We start from the raw sequence: 20,153 nt of genomic DNA, 5'->3' as shown, positions 1-20,153 counted from the left end.
GTCATCAGGAGATTAAAAAGATGAATTGCACATTCTCAGCAGAGGCAAGCTTGCCATGGGGGTGGCTCTGTCTGCCTTGTGGCCAGTTTGAAAAGAGAACTCATGGGGGTCATGAAGGCGGGGGGGGGGATGAAGAAGGTTTAAGAACTCATGAACCATACCTGTGTGCTAACTCCAAAGTCACATAACTTGACCTGGCCTCTAGTGTTCACCAACATATTTGATGGCTTCACATCTGTACAGGTACGAGAAGAGGGGAGGAGAGAGAAAAACGTGGTCATGAAATTTAAGTCATGCAGTTTTTAGCCTACAGTACATATATCCTGGTGACTACAAAGAAACCACCACAGTGTGCTTCCTCTGAGCTGTTTCCAACCCACATGATCCCAAAGGCTCAGCCTTGGGCAACAATACTCCTTGGAAGAAACAAGCTCAGCAAAACCTGCATTCCTATAACATATTTTTAAAAACAGATGCTGCCTCCTGTACTTAACTGCACAATACTTGTAATAATACCTGTAATAATGCTTACAGACCATGAAATCAGCTACACCCAGAAACATCTTCCAATAGCTTTGCCAGAGCCAGTGATGTCATTAGGGTTTGAATCACCCAGTGCAGGAGGCCAGTGCATCATCCCTATGATGGACCTACTTGCATGCAGTGGGCGGGGTAATGGCCCAGGCGGTGGGTATGGTGATGTGCCATTGCCCCACCCCCACTGGTCTTTTTGGTTATAACTTTTTTTTATATATAGAATAGAGATATTTCAATGTAGTTTGTTTCACTACATTCTGCATGAAATTATTCATCAGTTGATATATAATTTGGTGGTATTGTTCAAAAATACCATGATTTAAAAATTTTTGATGAGTAGTGGTGTCACCCCTCCCTATGTGAGTCATTTAGTGTGGCCTGCACACCCCCTCTCCGCAGTGACACCACTGCGTAGATCAAGCGTCATCTAGCATAATACTTCCATTATGGATGTGGAAGAATTTAAAAAGTCAAAACTGGGTCATTATGCGTACATTATCACCAGTGCTGCCTTAATGCAAATTATTCATACAAGACAAAGCCTCACGGAGAGGACACACAGGCTCACTTTCATTCTACTTTCAACTGAGCAGTTTTATCCCAGGCTGCTGGATGAAAGGAGCATGGGCACTCTTCCCTTGCCACTACCAGAACTAGGGAGGAGGGGTCAGGATGTTGAGTACAAAATCGTATCAGTCACTCTATTCAAAAAGTAAACAGATTTTTAAAAAAATCCATTTATATAAAGCCATTTTCAAACATGCACGCAAACACACACTCTTTCCACCTTTCCACAAGAGTGCAGGATTCCAAAGTTCAAGGAAGCTAAAGTAAAACAAACCTCAGTTTTAGAGGTGAATCACACTTAGAAATCATTAATACACTATAGAGGTATGTACATCTTTTTCAGGTTTGTTAGTAGCAGAAACAAAAGCTCTGCTCTTGTTCTGACCCTGTTTTCAAGATTCCCTTAGAGCTTGTGGGGCATTTTAAGGGCATGCACATAAACTGACAAGGAAAAGATCAGATAGGTACATAATTGAGTATTTCTGCTTTGGTCAAAATATGCAGGTTGGGTTCCCTTTGGATGTTTTTCACTTCCACGATGACTGTATTTCAGAAACTGATACAGAAATGTGTTTTATAAAAACAAGATGGATGAATACTGGTGGCAGGACCTTCTTAGTGGTGGCAGGTCAACTATGAAGTTGTCTCCCCAGACTGATCTGCCATCTTTCTCGTTCATCTTTAGACAAATGTTGAAAAATTGTTTTTTTTAATTATTCTGGAAGGCATTTGAATTTTGATCTCTGCTTTTTTACTGACTGGTTCTAGGCTGGCTTCGCTGTTGCTGTGTATGTTTTATGATTTGTATGTTTTAGTTCATTTTATTGTTAGGTTAGTTCTGTTTTTATATTTTCATGTATAAACTACTTGATAACTCAAGTTGAACATATAATATAAATAATCTGAAATAAAAAATAAGAACATGCAAGTACATGCATTCTGATGGGCTTAACAATAATCAAAACAACAACTTCTCTGTCTCCCTAATGCATTTATCTGTATTAATTGCAGCACTTTGTATTCCCTTGATTTTCAGTTCTGCCTTGAAACCTTGATTTATACCATCCCAGGTATATTTTCATTACAATTACAGGAACCAGATGAAGTAGGCTGTTGTCTGAAGAAAGCTTATCACACCATAAACCTGTTATTCTCTCAAGCATTACAGAAGCTTCTCCTTTGAGAAGAATAAGACTATTTTAATGGAAAATGTACATTTTATTTGGAAAATGGAACAAAAATTCCATGACTCACCTCTATGCAAAATCTTTAAACTCCATAAATATGTAAGACCTTTAACAACCTGCAAGTTGGGGGGAAAAAGAAATTATTAAGATTTAGTACCATATCTGTACACATACACATTTGTGATTAAAACTTTATTTAATGGTTTTATATGACATAACATTATAAAAATACAGGATTCAAGAATAAAACGCAGGAATCAGTCTTACCATTAGAAAAGGAAACACATTTCTATCTTCTCAGAAAACTGTGATAAAAATATGATGATGCCTCAATTTCATCCCCTCAAAAGACCAGAAAAGGAACATTGCAAACCCTCATTTATCAGAATCTCAAATCCTGTTCTGTCACTGTGCGAATGCAAAAAGCTTTCCTGTTTCTAATCATTTACTGCATTTATGTCCCACCACAAAATCAAGGTTGCGTCCATGGGGTTCTTTGGTAGACTCCATCCAAACATTGGTCAGAACCAGACCTACGTGGCTTCAGCAAGGTGGCTGCATGATGTGTCTTACTGTGCTGGAAGCAGTAAACAGACAGGGTGTCCTCTGCCCAGAACAGGAACTGGTTCTGGAATCAAAGTCAGCTAGTGGCCGGTCATCCAGTAACCCCCTGGCTAATGCTGAACAATGGAAACATATGTTATATTTTCTAGAATTAAAATTGAAGCTTATTTTCACTGCAAAGTAATAGCTGTGTGGGGCACTCCAGTCCCTCGCCTAGGGTGGAAGGTGGGTTCCTTTCTTGTGCTCATAGTACCTGCTTGGTGGGACTCTGTGTTGTCCCTCTCCATCCACCTGGGACGGATCCTGCTGTCCAGCTTGGAGAGCCTTCCCCATTGCCTCATACTGGCTTTGAAGGGGGCGGTAATGCAGCACCCACTCCCTCCTTCCCTCCACAGGACAGCCTCCTAGGGTTACTGTTTCCTCCAGAGCCTGTGGAGAGAGGACCCTCAGCCAGGCATCATGCTGCAACTGCCTCATCACTGGCACTCAGTAGTTGCAGGACCTGACTGTGGTCCACCTACTGGCGGCAGCTTTTGCTGTTACTGACTAGATTGGTAGCAATGCATTACTCAAGTGTTTTGGTGACCCACTATACAGCGGGTGGCAGACCCTCCCAGTGGGTTTGGTGGGTGCAAGGATGGGGGCAGAAACACTGCTTCCAGACAAACTGCAACAACAAAGAAAAATGTTCACATATGAGGATATCAACATATATATTCTTTATGCCAATTGCCAGCCCCAACATTCAGTAACCAGAGGCAGACAACCTCTTAATATGGAGAATGCAATTTGACTATCATGATCAGTAGCTACTGACAGCCCTAAACCTTCTTCAGTGCTAATCATCCAGATGGTTTCCTGCACCCGAAAGTTTGGGGTTTCCTAAAATTAGTCCAGTGGTGTGGAAAGGTGCCACTGGAGTGCTCTTCCTGAAAGCCAGAATATACTGTTTCTATCTAGCCCTTTCACTACAGCATTCAGAGTGGCTTACAATGAATTAAACCAACAAAATATGGAGTACAAAATATAAAAAGCTATCTGTCATTTTGTCTTTTGGTTGCCCCATTGTTTGCTGATTAAGAACATAAGAGTTCTTATGTCTCTACTCTTGAGAGTTTTCGGCGAGGCCTGAAAACACTGTTGTTTAAACAAGCCTTCTGATTTCTGGCCTTCTTAACATTTTTATACATCTTTTAGTTTTTTACAGGCTTGATTCCTCAGTGACTTGTTCTTTTATTCTGTCTTTAATCTGACTACTGTTTTTATGGCCTCTATAATGTGTTTTTAAATGTTTTTATCTGCTATGTATTAATGTTTTTAAAATTTGTTTTTTAAATATGTTGTTAGCCGCCCTGGGTCCCATTAGGGAGAAGGGCGGGATAAAAATAAAGTTTTTTTATTATTATTATTATTATTATAAGAACAGCCCCACTGGATCAGGCCATAGGCCCATCTAGTCCAGCTTCCTGTATCTCACAGTGGCCCCACCAAATGCCCCAAGGAGCACACCAGATAACAAGAGACCTCATCCTGGTGCCCTCCCTTGCATCTGATGTAGCCCATTTCTAAAATCAGGAGGTTGCACATACCCATCATGGCTTGTAACCCATAATGGATTTTTCCTCCAGAAACTTGTCCAATCCCCTTTTAAAGGCATCCAGGCCAGATGCCGTCACCACATCCTGCGGCAAGGAGTTCCACAGACCAGCCACATGCTGAGTAAAGAGATATTTTCTTTTGTCTGTCCTAACCCTCCCAACACTCAATTTTAGAGGATGTCCCCTGGTTCTGGTGTTATGTGAGAGTGTAAAGAGCATCTCTTTATTCACTTTAACCTTCCCATGCATAATTTTGTATGTCTCAATCATGTCCCCCCTCAGACTCCTCATTTCTAGGCTGAAGAGGCCTAAACGCCATAGCCTTTTCTCAAAAGGAAGGTGCCCCAGCCCAGTAATCATCTTAGTCACTCTCTTTTGCACCTTTTCCATTTCCACTATATCCTTTTTGAGATGTGGTGACCAGAACTGGACACAATACTCCAGGTGTGGCTTTACCATCAATTTGTACAACGGCATTATAATATTAGCTGTTCTGTTCTCAATAATTTTTTTTTATTTTTATTATGTTGCTAACTGCCTTGGAACAGTGGGATATAAATATTTTAAATAAATTATGAAAATAAAAACAAAAAGAGAAACTAAAAGTAGCAGTTTATAAAGGCAGCAGCAAAGTTCTTATTAAATTTAATGTCCTGGAAAAGTCCAACTCAATCATATCATCTTCACCAGTTCACTTAAAACAGGCAAGGATGAAGCCAGGGCCACTGCTCTTGGGAGGCCATTTCAAATCCTGGGCACCCCAGCTGGAAAGGCCCTCTCCTTGGAACCCACCTGCCACATCTCAGATGATGGAGCGACCCAAAGGAGAAACTCTGAAGTAGCATCAATTTCTTGGATGAGCTTACATAGGAGGAGGAAGTTCTGGAAGTATCCTAGTTTAAAGCCATTTAGGGCTGTCAAGGTCAAAACCAGCACCCTGAGCTGAGCCCAGAAGTAAATTGGTAATTAATGACTTGGTACCATGTGATCTGAATGGGCAACTCCCACCAAAACCTCCATAGCCACTTTCTGGGCTAGCGGAACGCTCAGGACTGTCTTTGCGGGCAACTGCTTTTAAAGCTGCTTATAGTAAACTGGTCTGGAGATAACAAAAGCAAGACTGGCCAAGGCCAGGACTTGATTTCTCACAGAAAGGTGCTTGTATTTGGCAGACAAGCAGAAGGTACTCCTGGCCACTGTCTAACTCTATCCCACAAGCACACTGAATTGTCTTTCAATTTGCAAGGCGCTGGCAGACACAAGAGGCAGGTGTTGCATCCTGTATTACTACACTGGGAACACTCGTGCAGACTCTGTAGCCAAAAAGCACTTCTTTACTCATCTAAAACAATACATTTCTTCCTAGCTTTTGCAGAGCTACCCCAAATCAATAGGAAAATAATTACAAACTGCTGGGAAGTGGAATGTCTGCCCTCCTCTCCACTGCACCATCCCTACTTTTGCTACTCTGCACATTTTTAGACGTCTCACCTACGACAACATTTTCCCACATTCCCCAAAGACTACCCGATTCTTTTGTTGTTTACTCTTCCACAACCTCTCTTCTGCTGGGTCAGCCTTTTCACAAGGAATTTCTTTCCAACCAAATCTACTGGCCGTTACACTCATTTCCCTGATTTATGTTAGCTTCTGATAAAATCTAGAAATAATGGTTTTATTTCCTAGAAAAAAATAAATTTGTTCCTCATACGTCTTAAAATGTAGACTTTTTTTTTAATGAAAAGGTCCTTATGGTAAAGGAAGAAAATCTGAAAACGTGATCAGTCTTTCCTAGAGTCTTCACAGACTACAGTCAAACTGGGGTATTTGTAAAAAAAACTCCACCAAATCAGTGTGAACCCCCAGAACATACAAGGTGACAAAATATCTTTGTTTCACTACGTGAACACTGCAGAACCACACCGCAGGGAGCTAAGCCCGTGCCAGAGGCAAATGCATTTCTCTATTCCTTACAGTACAGGTACACAGTTTGCATTGATTTTTAATTACGGACTTTTAACAACAAATACAAGAAAGTTGCACATTTAGAAGGACAAAAAACAACACATATGAGTGCATAAAATGCTTTTGCAAAATGGTATGCTTGCTGAATGAGTGGTTGTAAAAAGAATACTGTTAACCAAACAACAGATTGCTCTGTATTTCAAATGACTTTTTTTTAAAGCATGTTTTACAGCTATAGGTCCAAAGATGCCCATAACCTCTTGTACACCAATGAGAAATCACAGCTATTCATTTAGAGGCCATTTTCCAATTCAGAATGCAGATATTAAGCATTATGTTAAAATAGATGCTGGAAGAGAATTCTCTTTTGACTGAATACTCCAGAAGGTACCACTGGCATTCAGTAAAGCAGGTTTACAACAATGACTTGACAAAACCTTGACACAAAAAGTAGTTATATCTGCTATCAATCACTCACTCTCAACAGTTTAAGTGGACATCTTTTGCTGGGAAAAAACCTTCAATCAACATTAGCACTCAAAATACAGTGCACAGTGTCACTGCTTCAGGAATGGAAAGCAAAATAAAATGCATGAAGTGGCAAGCAAAAGGTAGCTTAGGAACAATTGGTAGCCCAGGTTCAGCTTAGATACAATTTTAGAGGAATGTGCCTGGTGGATTTGTCAGATCGTCTCTTCTGCTGTCAGACCATGTTTAAGGAGAGGTTTTTTTAAAAAAGAGAGAGAAATGTTGTCGTCTGTGGAGAAGTCCAGGCATTTTACACAAGGACCTCAGTTTCAGTTACAGCTGAAATGGATTTCCTTTGGAGGAGCATGCCAGATTCCTCTCATTGGCATTTTCAGATCTATTTTCTCCTAACTTGAATCTATACTGATGGATACTGTTGAACTTAGGAGGTTTAGGGCCCAATCCTATCCAACTTTCGAGAGCCGGTGCAACAGTAATGCGGCCCTGAGGAAAGGGAACAAATGTTCCCTTACCTGAAGAAGGCTTCCATGACTGTTTCCCTACTGCAGGATGCAGCACACACCTCAATGGCACAGCTGCACCAGTGCTGGAAAATCTGATAGGATTTGGCCCTTAGAGAGGGAAAAGGTGCAATTGAATTTGGTAAGTTGACAGTGTGCATCACTCTCTTAAGGATGTTTGCCCAAACACAATGGGAGAATTGCATACATACCCCCAGTTCAACAGGAAACCCTGTTTTCAAACAGATGTTGTATCCATGGTCCCCTTCCAGCTACTGCATCAGAGTGACAGCATTTAAATTTCATAACAGAATCCCTCAAAGTCCAATCTGAAAAATGTTAAAACTTCAGAGCCACCTGAAATCTCAAATTCAAATTTATGAAAGTATTCCATTCAACTCTGCTCCAAATCCATTGCATGGTCTTGACAAGCTTGAAAACTCCTTGCCCAGCCAGCTGTTGTGAGATGCTGCACCAAAATGCTAGATGTGCGGGCATTCAAAACACCAAGAAGTATAAAGACATTTTAAATTTACAATGAGCGATACAAATGATGGTTATTAAAATATCACATGAATCCTCCAGGCAGTAAAAATGAAACACTTTTACTCTCACTGGGAAAAAAAGAGCCAAGAGCTCTCACGTGCCACAGAAAACCACACTGGGCCTAAAAAAACAAGCCCATCTGGAACTGCTCCAAAGAGACGGCATCAGATGAAAAGATGTTCTTCACGCATGCAGCTAAAGTGGAGAGAATGAAGCTGAGCTGCGAATTACAATGAAGAGGCCTAAATAGCTGCCTGTGTTAGATTAAAGGATTTCAGTTGTCAGCTTGATGTATAATGAGCGTGGAAAACAGGCATTTAATTAAATGGTACATTATAGAATAACTTTGTTATGCTTTAAACCACTTAAATTATCAAAGTCTGCTTCAAATTTAGCAATTGTTCAGCAACACCCTACCCCATGACATTCAACCAAGCCTTTATTCCCATTGGTCTTAGCTCACGCTTTAAAATTATGATACATTCTCTTTTTACTCGGCAAATTGTGTTTGGCAGTACAGGACTGATCTTCTCCTGAAAAAGAAATTTCTTCATATATGTGTAATTTTGTATACCTACCTGACAAGCACAGAACCAAGTTTTTGGGACTATTTAGTTTTGGGTAGGGAAAAAAACAGCATAATAGACAATTATGAACAGTGACAAAAGAGCGAATCAAGGGGAATTTTTCTTGCTCTCTAAAACACAGAAGTTAAATGGCAGTACACAAAATACAAAATGAAGAAACTTCTTCATTCAGTTCTTTGTCTTTCCTTCATCTAATCCTTAAGAAACTTATAGAATTTACTGGCATGAGATGTAACAGTAAATTACATGTAAGTAAAGAGTAAACAGTAAATTGACATGCAAGTAAAGAGTAAACAGTAAATTGACATGCAAGTAAAGAGTAAACAGTAAATAACAGCCTCTAGCTTAGATGGCTTTAAAAAAGATGAAATCATTTCATGGAGGAAGGTAGGTGGCTATCAGCCAGGGTCACCAAGTGGAACATCCACACACAAAGGAAGCACATCTCTGTGGTATGGAGGGGGACAAACATCAGTCGGAACAGGCACAGGGAAGCAAAAGTAGGACAAGCAGGGCTGTTGAGAACAGGAAATTACATCTTATTATTAGGTCAGCTCAGAAAAATGTAAGAGATAGGGAGGGATTTGGAAATGACAGTCACATATATTCAATGAAAATGTATGTTAAATAATGGAATTAAGTACTGTAGTTGTAATTGATAACAAGGAAAAAAGAAATTTCATGAAGTCATTCTGAGATGTTAACTAACCCTCAGAGAGGGCTGACTAGAATCAACAGCTCATATATCTATGGCTGGACGCAAACCGCTGTTGTCCTTGTTGGGCATGTAAAAGAAAATAAATGGATTGCACAGCATTTAGCACACATTACATTAAAAATACAACAGGACACTGCTTTAACCCTCTCATATTGTTTGTGGGATTTTCCAGGTACTCCAGATACTCACAGCTACAGCTATTCTTCCCAACACATGTTCTGGAATTTTTCTGTAGACATCCAAAGAGCCCCCTATAGGGACAGACCAATGGAATTCTTTAATACTGAACAATAGAGAGGGTAATTTGCACATAATGAGAATATTTATTTTTAAATTTCTCATCCCACACTTCTTTATTGAAAACAAAATCCAAGTATATCAACCAAGTAATAAATTAATTAGCACACTATATCAAAAAAAACAATTACAAGCAAAATAATCACACCAACACTGTGCAATAACAGAAATCAAACAAAGTAACAGCAGCAATAAAACCAACAAGTTCCACCTGCAACTGCTTCACCTCAGCCCAAAAGCACTTTGGAAAAGCCAGGCTTGGATGTACAGAGCATGGGGGCCTCCTGGGCGAGTGGCATTCCATGAAACTGGTGCCACTGCAAAAAGTGTCCTGCTCTAAACAGGGAGCATTTGTCAGAGGCAGCAGAATAAAAAGGGCCTCTGTTGTTGATCAGAGTGCACAATGCAGCACATATGACCGAAGGTGGTCCAAATACATGACATGCAGTTGGAGTAACCCTGCTTGTTTTTAGCCATTTACATCAAATAAACCCCAGGGCCAAATAGCAAAGGCAAAACAAGAGCAATAAGGACTTGGTATCAGACTAAAACTCTTTCTCTTGCCATTCCAAACCAACTGCTCACTCAAAACACACAGGACAATGGGTGAGCTAATAGCTTTCTTTAAAAGAAAATCTGTGTTGGCGACTGAAACATGAAAAAGAGAACAGCTGTTTTGTCAGTAAAGACAGATTGTATGGAAGTGGCAAATATCAAACCACAGATAAACCAGCATTTACTTCTGTTCTATTTACATTTTCAATAAAAGTCAATGAAACTCCATTCAGGAAAATGTTACATACTTATCAAGCAAACATACCTCTTTGCCTGCCTGATGTGTTAAGGCTTCTGAATGGTTATTATTATTTTAAAATATCTTCTTTTTACACCATCTGTAAGAATTGCTTTGCATTTCTTTAGGAAGTGTGCTGAACAAATGTTCAGACTGGTTTGCCAATTATATCCTTTTTAAACAGTCAAGCATTCTGAGAATATACAATACTCACCGTCCATGAATTCGGTACACAGTGAAATCCTGTTTTCTACAAAAAAAGCGCCATAAAATCCTATGATGTAGGATGAATCACACTGTAAAAATGAGGGGGGGGGAGGCTGTTAACATACATTTGGAGACAAATTACAGGCGAACAGAATTAAAATATAAGTGCTTAGAAATGCATACCTTATAAAGAATTTCTAACTCTGACATAATCTGCTTTTGAAGTTCCAGCGTAATATCTAAAGGAATCACCTGAAAATAAGTATTAAAATTTTATCTCTCCAAACATTAAATGACACTAGTCAGCACCACAGACATCAACAATCCTATTACTGTTAGGGTTTTTCTAAGTCCAAAGAAACCATACTCCGCTGGGAGAAAGAAAAGACTGGATGATGTATATATATTTTCTGCCCTATTAGCACCAAAACCAACTGGCCACCAACTACAGATTTTGGGGGGAACCTCAAGTTACTAATCAGCATCTCCAAGTACTTTGACTACTTGCTCTTAAAGGTCAGCTTCTGACCTAAAACTGAAATTTATCTTTGCTGTTCCATTTATGTTAACCTAGAAAATGGACAGCTAATGAACAGCACCCAAAGTCAATTTTATTTGGCCTTAGCAGCTATTACAAATTTTAATAAGGTATACTTTAACAGTTTCACTCTTGAAGAAAAAGAGATGATCCACAGTTTAACACGACATTCCCTCTCCTCATAAAACATATATTACATGAATATATATGTTAATGTACCTATTTGTTTGTGATGCCTGAACACTTCACAACTGGGAAGCCCTTTTTGCTAGGCAGGATCAACTTATTATGGAACCTGTTCATTCACTTAAGGTCAGTCTGTGTGATTAAAAACATATCCAGAAAACTGAGCTACCCTGGATGTTTGCCATCATTGCCTTGAAAGGACCAAACTATGGGTTTGTGCACACCTCCTCCATGAGCAAATTAAGGAGATGCAAGCCTTTCTCTTGATTTAACAGAAACCACAGCTTTCCATTTCATCCAACTAGTTTTTAAATTTGTTAAATATCTCTGTATGTTGGCAACCTTCAGTCTCGAAAGACTATGGTATCGCGCTCTGAAAGGTGGTTCTGGTTTGAGCAAAACACATTTTCTTGTCCTAGGATGAAAGAGGAAAGAGGTTTGTATGAGAGCACATGCTGAAGCTTTCAATCTCCTTTGCTAGTACAGGACAGAAGGAAGGAATGTGCCTGCTCAAGATTTGTGCCTGCTTGTGCACACAATGTTAAGCCATGGTTCAGCATTACATCTAAACTGGGCCACTGCATAACAGCTTCACACACTCACACAGCCCCCAAGTATTAGACTAGTAATCTGAGGCCCAAGTGTGCTTTCAGAATTAAAACAACCCACAGCCGAAGCCAGCGTGCTACTGTTAAAAGGGGAAAAAACCTGCACACGCAAGGAGCCTGTTTCCAACACTACATTTTACTGTATTGATGTCTGTCTAAAAGGGGAAAAAAGAGCATAACAGTTTCTATCAAGAATTTGCTTTAGGGTTATTTATAAAAGCTTTCACTAAACTAAATTGTAACTGTAATAGAACGGCTGCCAAGAAAACATTTAACACACTTCTTCAGATCAATAGTCATTTGCCAACAATATTCAGTTACATTTTTTTTCCAGGATGGAAAGCTTAAAACAAAGTAACCTGCTGGAACACTGTATCAATTTTGCCCATTAAAATAGCAACAAAATTTAACCCTCTATCATATCTAAAAGAGATTGCTTTCCAGTTGTTAAACCCTGCTCGAAACCAAGCTTCCCCGTGCAAATGCCTTTGCTGAATATTGACTGGATTCAACACTGTGGATGGCAAATGCTGCATTAGTCAAGGCACGAGACGAAGAAAGCCTTGGAGTCTCTCAGCTGCTGTGAATTACAGATACATTGATTTTTAAGAATGGGACTAAGTGCCGTTTACACAAAACGGCTGCTACGCAGAATTGAATTCAGGTGGCAGCTGCTCCACACACCAACATCTTCCCAAGCAGAGGTTGACCGCAGAGACTGGCCATCACCATGCAATGTCTTTCCAACCACTGCCATCAGACTGCGGCCACAGCAGGCACCGCATGGTACACCTACCATGCTATTTTTAGGAGACTCCAACCAAAATCACTGGGTTTGAAGCAGGTCTGAGAAGGCAAGAATGGTGGACGCATCACTGATCTTAACCACAATTATATTTAGGAGATGACAGCAAGATGCAGACTATTTCAAACCATTCATTCAAACTATTCATTTGAAAACTTTATCTCATCTTTCTCCAAAGATCTAAGGCTGCTTACAACAAAAGATTAAAACCATACAATAAAATATATTAAAAATTCATAAAAACGGAAGCAGCAAAGGACACTATTATAAACATCAAAATCAGAAAAAAATATAGAAATACAAAAATCAATCAAAAGTAATTGGAGAAGCACTGCTGAAACAAATCTGCCTTCAGGTTCCACCACAACACTGGGAAGGAATGAGAGAGCAAATCCAATTTCCTATGAGAGGCAGCCACCATGGAAAAGGCCCTCTCAAATACCCTCTTCAGCAGCAGGGCATGCAAGACAGCCTCCCTGGGAGAGCTTAGGGTACCAGTAGACTCACAGGGAGAGAGGTGGTCCTTCCCAAGACACTTGGGCTTTAAAGGTTACCACCCAGCACTTTGAATTGTGCCAGAAAACAAACTGCCAACCAATACAGCCAGATCAACAAAGACATAACATGGCTATAACAGCGAGCACACGTTAACTCTCAGTTGCACTGTGCATGTCTTCAAGGACAGCCGTAATCAGAGCACACTGCAGTCATCCAAGCAAGAAGTGAGCAAGACAAGGAAAACTGAAGTCAGGTCTCAGGCAGTGGCATAGCTAATGATCATGTAGCCCATTACTGGAAGGAAGAATACCGGGCAAAGCTCTCACAAAAACCCTTGACTTCCGACGAGTGGACTACCCTCAAATGAGGAGGCTGGTTAGAAGGAGGTTGAAAGGGAAGGTAAAAAGAGTCCAATCTCTCCAGAGTGCATGGAGGATGCTTAAAACAACAGTAATAGAGGCCCGGTAGAAGTGTATAACGCAAAGGAAGAAGGGCTCCACTAAGTCCAGGAGGTTCCCGCATGGCTAACGAGCCAAGTAAGCAGGCCGTAAAGGGCAAGGAAGCTTCCTTCTGTAAATGGAAGTTTTGCCCTAATGAGGAGAATAAAAAGGAACATAAACTGTGGCAAAAGAAATGTAAGAAGGTGATATGGGAGGCCAAGAGAGACTATGAGGAACACATGGCCAGCAACATTCAGGGGAATAATAAAAGCTTCTTCAAATATGTTAGAAGCAGGAAACCCGTCAGAGAAGCGGTTGGCCCTCTGGATGGTGAGGGAGGGAAAGGGAAGATAAAAGGCGACTTAGAGATGGCAGAGAAATTAAATGAGTTATTTGCATCTGTCTTCATGGCAGAAGACCTCAGGCAGATACCGCTACCCGAATGGCCCCTCCTGACCGAGGAATTAAGTCAGATAGAGGTTAAAAGAGAAAATGTTTCAGACCTCATTGATAAATTAAAGATCAATAAGTCACCGGGCCCTGATGGCATCCACCCAAGAGTTATTAAGGAATTAAAGAATGAAGTTGCTGATCTCTTGACTAAAATATGCAACTTGTCCCTCAAAACGGCCACGGTGCCAGAAGATTGGAGGATAGCTAATGTCACAGCTATTTTTAAAAAGGGAAAGAGGGGGGACCAGGGAAACTATAGGCCAGTCAGCCTAACATCCATACCGGGTAAGATGGTGGAATGCCTCATCAAAGATAGAATCTCAAAACACATAGACGAACAGTGCCTTGCTGAGGGAGAACCAGCATGGCTTCTGTAAGGGCAAGTCTTGCCTCACAAACCTTATAGAATTCTTTGAAAAGGTCAACAGGCATGTGGATGCGGGAGAACCCGTGGACATTATATATCTGGACTTTCAGAAGGCGTTCAACACAGTCCCTCACCAAAGGCTACTGAAAAAGCTCCACAGTCAGGGAATTAGAGGGCAGGTCCTCTCCTGGATTGAGACCTGGTTGAAGACCAGGAAACAGAGTGGGTGTCAAAAGGCAATTTTCACAATGGAGAGAGGTGAAAAGCGGTGTGCCCCAAGGATCTGTCCTGGAACCAGTGCTTTTCAACCTCTTCATAAATGACCTGGAGACAGGGTTGAGCAGTGAGGTGGCTAAGTCTGCAGATGACACCAAACTTTTCCGAGTGGTGAAGACCAGAAGTGATTGTGAGGAGCTCCAGAAGAATCTCTCCAAACTGGCAGACACTTTCATCGACCTGTCCACCACCACCCCAAGATCACTCTCCTGATCTGTCACAGACAGCTCAGAACCCATTAGCCTATATGTGAAGTTTTGATTTTTTGCCCCAATGTGCATGACTTTACACTTACTGACATTGAAACGCATCTGCCATTTTGCTGCCCTTTCTGCCAGTGTTCTTATGTTCTTAGCCCGGTGCCAAGTTCAAAATGTTGCCCTGGAAGTGATGTCATAACTAGAAGTGACATCACACCTGGGTTTTTTAAAAAGTGTTCTTATGTTCTTAGCCTGGTGCCAAGTTCAAAATGTTGCCCCAGAAGTGATGTCATAACCGGAAGTGACATCACACCTGGTTTTTTTTTTTTAAAAAGTGAAAGTTGGGAGGAACCTACCTCCTCCCCCTAGCAGCTCAACACCCATTTGCTCTGCCACCTCCCCCCCAGTCAGTGGCATAGCTAGGGCATATATCTGCTACCTGGGGTCGAAGAAGATTTTGCAGCCCCCCCCCCGCATGACAAAATCAAATCTAATTAAGTAAATAAAAAGATATTGGTTCCATGCTGCATTATAACAACATCTCATTGGCACTCAGAACAATCTGTCTCATTGGTCAGTTTGGAGTTAAGCAAATCCACTTTTTGTTCCACAAGGCAGTTGTGTTTTCATTTTCTGGTTAATTGGCCAGAACTTTTGATAGAATACAGATATCCCAGTGCAGTTTGTTGCATAGCATTCTGCATTAAATTACCTTTCCAATGATATATAACATGATGGTATTATTCATACATACCAAGATTTTCACAATTTTGGTCACTAGAGTCAAGCTCAGCTTGTTGCCCCCCTAAAGTTTGATGCCCGGTGCAACTGCTACCCTCTGCACCTCCTTAGCTATGCCACTGGTCTCAGGTCTGACAGAAACAGGCATATGTGGCACATCAGCTGAAGCTGGGCAGAAGCGTTTGATGCCACAGACATCAACCCTGTTCAAAAAAAGACAACATACCATTGCTAAATCAGCAGATCTCTTGCCCAGAAAGTCTTCTCTAGATTACAGCTTGTTTAGCCACATCCGGCTATTCCCTGCTTTAAGATGCTAATTCAAAGTATCCATATTTTTTTTTTCTAACTGGGGAAGGTGCTGGTTCTATCCTTTAAAAGCCCTAAACAGCCTCAACCCTGAGGGCCTAAAGGACCATCTGTTTCATAGACTCAATTCAACATCCAAGGCTTGAGTCCAGGTACTCTCACCAAATGAAGCTCAGTAGGTGTCTACACAGAGGAAGCCCTTCTTGGTTGTGGCACCAATATTATGGAACGCCCTGTCCCAGGGATGCCCACCAGGCCACAACACTACAAGGCTTACATTTAAATACCAGGCAAAAACCTGATACCTTGGGAAGGCCTTTTGAGATTAGCTGACCAGATTGTTTCTTCTCTCTCTATTACTTTGTTTCTCCCCCCCCCCCCCCACTGATTTCACTTCAAGAGCTGATGCTGCAACTTGATGTATTCATTTCCTTGCAATTTTGTTTGTATTATATTTTGTTGTACTAGCACTTTGGTGTAAGCTGCCCTAAGTTACATTTAGAGAGCAATTCAAATAAGAGAGCAATTCAAACCTGCGCTGGAGCAGGCAAGCCAGGAGGCTTGCGCTACATCCAACGCAGGTTCGTTGGCAGCAGCGGCTCAGCCAGAGGGAAGGGGAGACTCTTCCCCTTACCCCTGGGTAAGGGCTGCTGGCCCCAATGGGTCTCCTCAGACCTGCGCCACCTCTGGAGGTGGCACAAGTCTGAGGAGAGCAAAGCGGCTTTAAGCCACTCCGTTCTTCCGAGGGACAGGGGTTGGAATCCAGCATAACTGCTGGGTCCCAGACCCACCTCCGGCTCCCCACGCGCCCACCCCCAGGGCCGCCCATCGCCCGCCCTCCTCCCGCCCAGGAACGCCTCTCTCCCTCCTCCTCCCTGGCCCCCCACGCCTACCTTTGCTGTTTGTGTTGGCGTGGGCGCGCCGACACAAGCGGCTATGGGGAAGCCGCCACGAAGGCTTATGTCAGCCTCCATGCGTCGGTGCATCTAGCTGTGCTGATGCGGCTTCCTCCCATGGAGGCGCAAACATGCTTTACGGCACGTTTGTGATGCTCCTGGGCTGGCCCAAAGGACTTGGGCCGGCCCCAGTCAACTTTAGGACTGCACCCTAAATTTTTTAAAATGAATACATTTCAGTCTGAAGTCAGTTCCTCTAAACTCCCGGGTTTTAATGAAAGAAAACAAGACTGGGATCATGCTATTAGATATATCTGCACTAACTCTCAGTTCCAAATTTCTTCAAGATTTACATTATTTCAATTACTCTAGATCAAGGAAAAATGAAGAATGTTGGAATTTCCAGGTTTTTAATGTTCAGCAAATTGTCACTACATCTCCTTGAATCCACCATTCAATTTTTGTTTTGTTTAATTGTGTTTGTGTTGTTGCTTTGGCTCCTTGGGAATATTTACATTGGAGGGTGGCATACAAATTTATTAAGAACAATCAAGCAATATAACAAAGCATTGGGATGTGTGTCCGGATCTCTAAACCAAATCTTTAGATTTCTCGGCGTGGGAGAGCCTTACCCCTTACTCTGTCCCTTCCTTACCACCTCTTTTCCAATTCTCTCCCAAGCAAATTATGTGTAAGTTCAAATATTTGCATATTTTGTGTGTGTCCCATTTCCTGATTTAAGACATGCAACATGGTTACCAGACCTAAAGCGATCCCAAGGCCTTGAGCTGAACCACAGTAGCAACAGCGATTAAATTTCTACCTACAATGACTCTGACATGGAACACTTTAAGGGAAAAGGGTTAATACTGCCAGAAATACCTGATCCCATTTTCCCCACTTCTCCCCTACACCTCCAGGACAAATAAGGATGAGTTGTCAAGTTAAATACAAGCAGTCAAGTGACTGAATTATAATTTACTCGGTGCTCAATTTAAATTAGTGAAAGCCTATTAAAATATACAGTATAGCGATGGCAATTCATCACCGGCTGTCATGGATGACTTCATCTATTTGCCAGAATGGCATGCGCGCCACTAAAGGGAACGAGAGCAAAATCACAGGTCAAATTAAGCTGCAACTCCATTTTAATTCACTTATTTAATCTGTGGCGACATAATTGTCTTTTACAGTATGTACAACTCAGAGGAAATTTGGGAGTACGATAGTCAGTATACAAATGATTAATCAAATGGACCATTTAAATGCTAGGTTAGGAGCAGAGAAACTCACGGCAGCTGAAGAACAGAACCACACGCAGTCAGAGAGCACACAGTACAAGGGGTGGGCTGCCGCTGCTCTGACTGCAAAACTCCCCACAACAGATGCAAGGAATCTCAGGGACACTAACTGAGCCCCGGAAGCAGCCCTTGATCTAAAGGGCCTTGAGAAAACCCCAGTGAATTAGCCCACAGAGCAGCGTTTTTGTCTTCTCACCCCTTCTAAGTACTATAATTCAGTGGCAGAGTGTGTGCTTTGCATATAGCAGGTCCAAGGCTCAAAGACCCTGTAGCAGGTGATGGGGAAGGACTCGCTCTGCTGGAGACATAAGAACATAAGAACAGCCCCACTGGATCAGGCCATAGGCCCATCTAGTCCAGCTTCCTGTATCTCACAGCGGCCCACCAAATGCCCCAGGGAGCACACCAGATAACAAGAGACCTCATCCTGGTGCCCTTGGAGAGACACTGACAGTCAAGGCAGATAACGCTGAGCTAAATGAATGATCCAGTTCTATATGATGTTGCCTCATACACATTCATTCCAACTTGCTGTAATCTCTTGCACACCTGTTCCATGGGGAATTTTGCAAAGGGAGAAAGATGCTTTGAAGTGGGTACAAACTGCTCAGCCCCCTCCTTTCTTCATCCTCTCTTCCTCCCCTTTTATATAAAGCCAGTCACAGACATTTTCATACCTGAAGAAAAAAAATTAAATGACACCTCTACACCCAGTGTAAGGGGTTGTCAGTCTTGAACTGGGCACTCTGAACACTACTAGACCAAGGCTCTTTAGTCTCTGATTTGTCAGAGGAAGAAGCTGCTGGTCCACTCTCTCCTAAATTCAGAGGTTACCACTGGTCAGGTGACGTAGGAGGCCGAAGGGGCTTCACCAGGTTTTACTGACTCTGGCCTGGCTCTTTAATCTGGGTGACTCAACCCCCTGGTAGAGTTCTAGCTTCTCCTGGACTGCTCATCCCTGCTGGCCTGCCAATCAGCTTTCCAGCTCAAGGACTTGGTTAGTCAGGGTCTGCTTTGCCTCCAGCCAGTGGTCATCACACTCCCTTGGATGGCTACAGCAATCCTAAACCCACTGTACTGCTATGTCTGTGCAACACAATGGCTGTGGCGACATGTCAAATCAATGCATCTCATCCTAGACCCAGATTTACTAGCACAGATCAGGGTATAAATGACAACAGTTCTCACATTACTTGACTGAAAAACAGGTTTCCATTTTTCCACCTAGGGAGATATTACAATCCAAACAAGAACTCAGTCTACTTGAAGGCTGTTCCCACAGGTCATCAGATGTTTTACAAGTGGAAGAGAAGACTCCCAAGGGCAAATACAAAGGGAAGGAAACTGAACAAAGTACTCAAGAACATGCTCCTGGGAATACCCAAGTCTTCAGCGATGAAACATAAGTTGGCCCACTTGTCTCATCTCTCACCAATATCTGGGATGCTATGATTGCCATAACACCAGTTTGCCAGCTCTTCAACTGATAACTTTTTTAGTGCACTCAAACTGCTCTCAAGACTACTTCTGTGACCAAAGAAAGGGCGGAAGAGGAAGAAACACATGCAACTCATCACTGTATGAGCTGTTTGCTGCCTGAACCAGTCCCACTTGTGTTTGGCTTTTCCTTCTGTTTGCTTTTACTTTATTAATTATTATTATTATTACTACTGTAGTAATTATTTTAACTTTTATTGCTAGCTGCCTTGGTGATCTCTTAAATGGAATCAAAGCTAAGAGATAAATAAACAAGTAAATCAATCTTTTGGTGCATGATGCATTTTGTGCTGGAAATGTATACAATTTGCTGTGGATTTTTCTTTCATACAAAGAAACAATGTGAGGTGATCACAGGAAGACCGAAAAAATCTGCAGTTTAAAATAGGTTTGTGAAAGAACATACCTTTACTGCTAGAATTTTCCCACTGGGGACATGGTTTGCTCTGCATTAAAGAAAAAAAAAAATCAATTTAGATGAGA

The 20,153-nt window shown here is 41.7% G+C and overlaps 1 protein-coding gene across 2 annotated transcripts in view; it reads right to left on the bottom strand.

The window, feature by feature from the left end:
* The window catches only part of MAP2K5 (mitogen-activated protein kinase kinase 5), a 148,603-nt gene that overhangs the window by 86,369 nt on the left and 42,081 nt on the right, over positions 1–20,153 (bottom strand). For both annotated transcript variants that reach the window (XM_066635045.1, XM_066635047.1), the window contains exons 9-14: positions 20,077–20,116; positions 10,739–10,807; positions 10,563–10,644; positions 9,448–9,509; positions 2,359–2,407; positions 162–235 (exon numbers count right to left, since the gene is read on the bottom strand). In XM_066635045.1, coding sequence (XP_066491142.1) covers positions 162–235; positions 2,359–2,407; positions 9,448–9,509; positions 10,563–10,644; positions 10,739–10,807; positions 20,077–20,116 — 376 coding nt within the window. The remainder of the gene's footprint in view (positions 1–161; positions 236–2,358; positions 2,408–9,447; positions 9,510–10,562; positions 10,645–10,738; positions 10,808–20,076; positions 20,117–20,153) is intronic.

The sequence above is a fragment of the Tiliqua scincoides genome, chromosome 8 (assembly GCF_035046505.1).
Source record: "Tiliqua scincoides isolate rTilSci1 chromosome 8, rTilSci1.hap2, whole genome shotgun sequence".
NCBI lineage: Eukaryota > Metazoa > Chordata > Lepidosauria > Squamata > Scincidae > Tiliqua > Tiliqua scincoides.
Note: the sequence above shows the minus strand (reverse complement) of the source record. Positions and strands in the feature narration are given on the sequence as shown.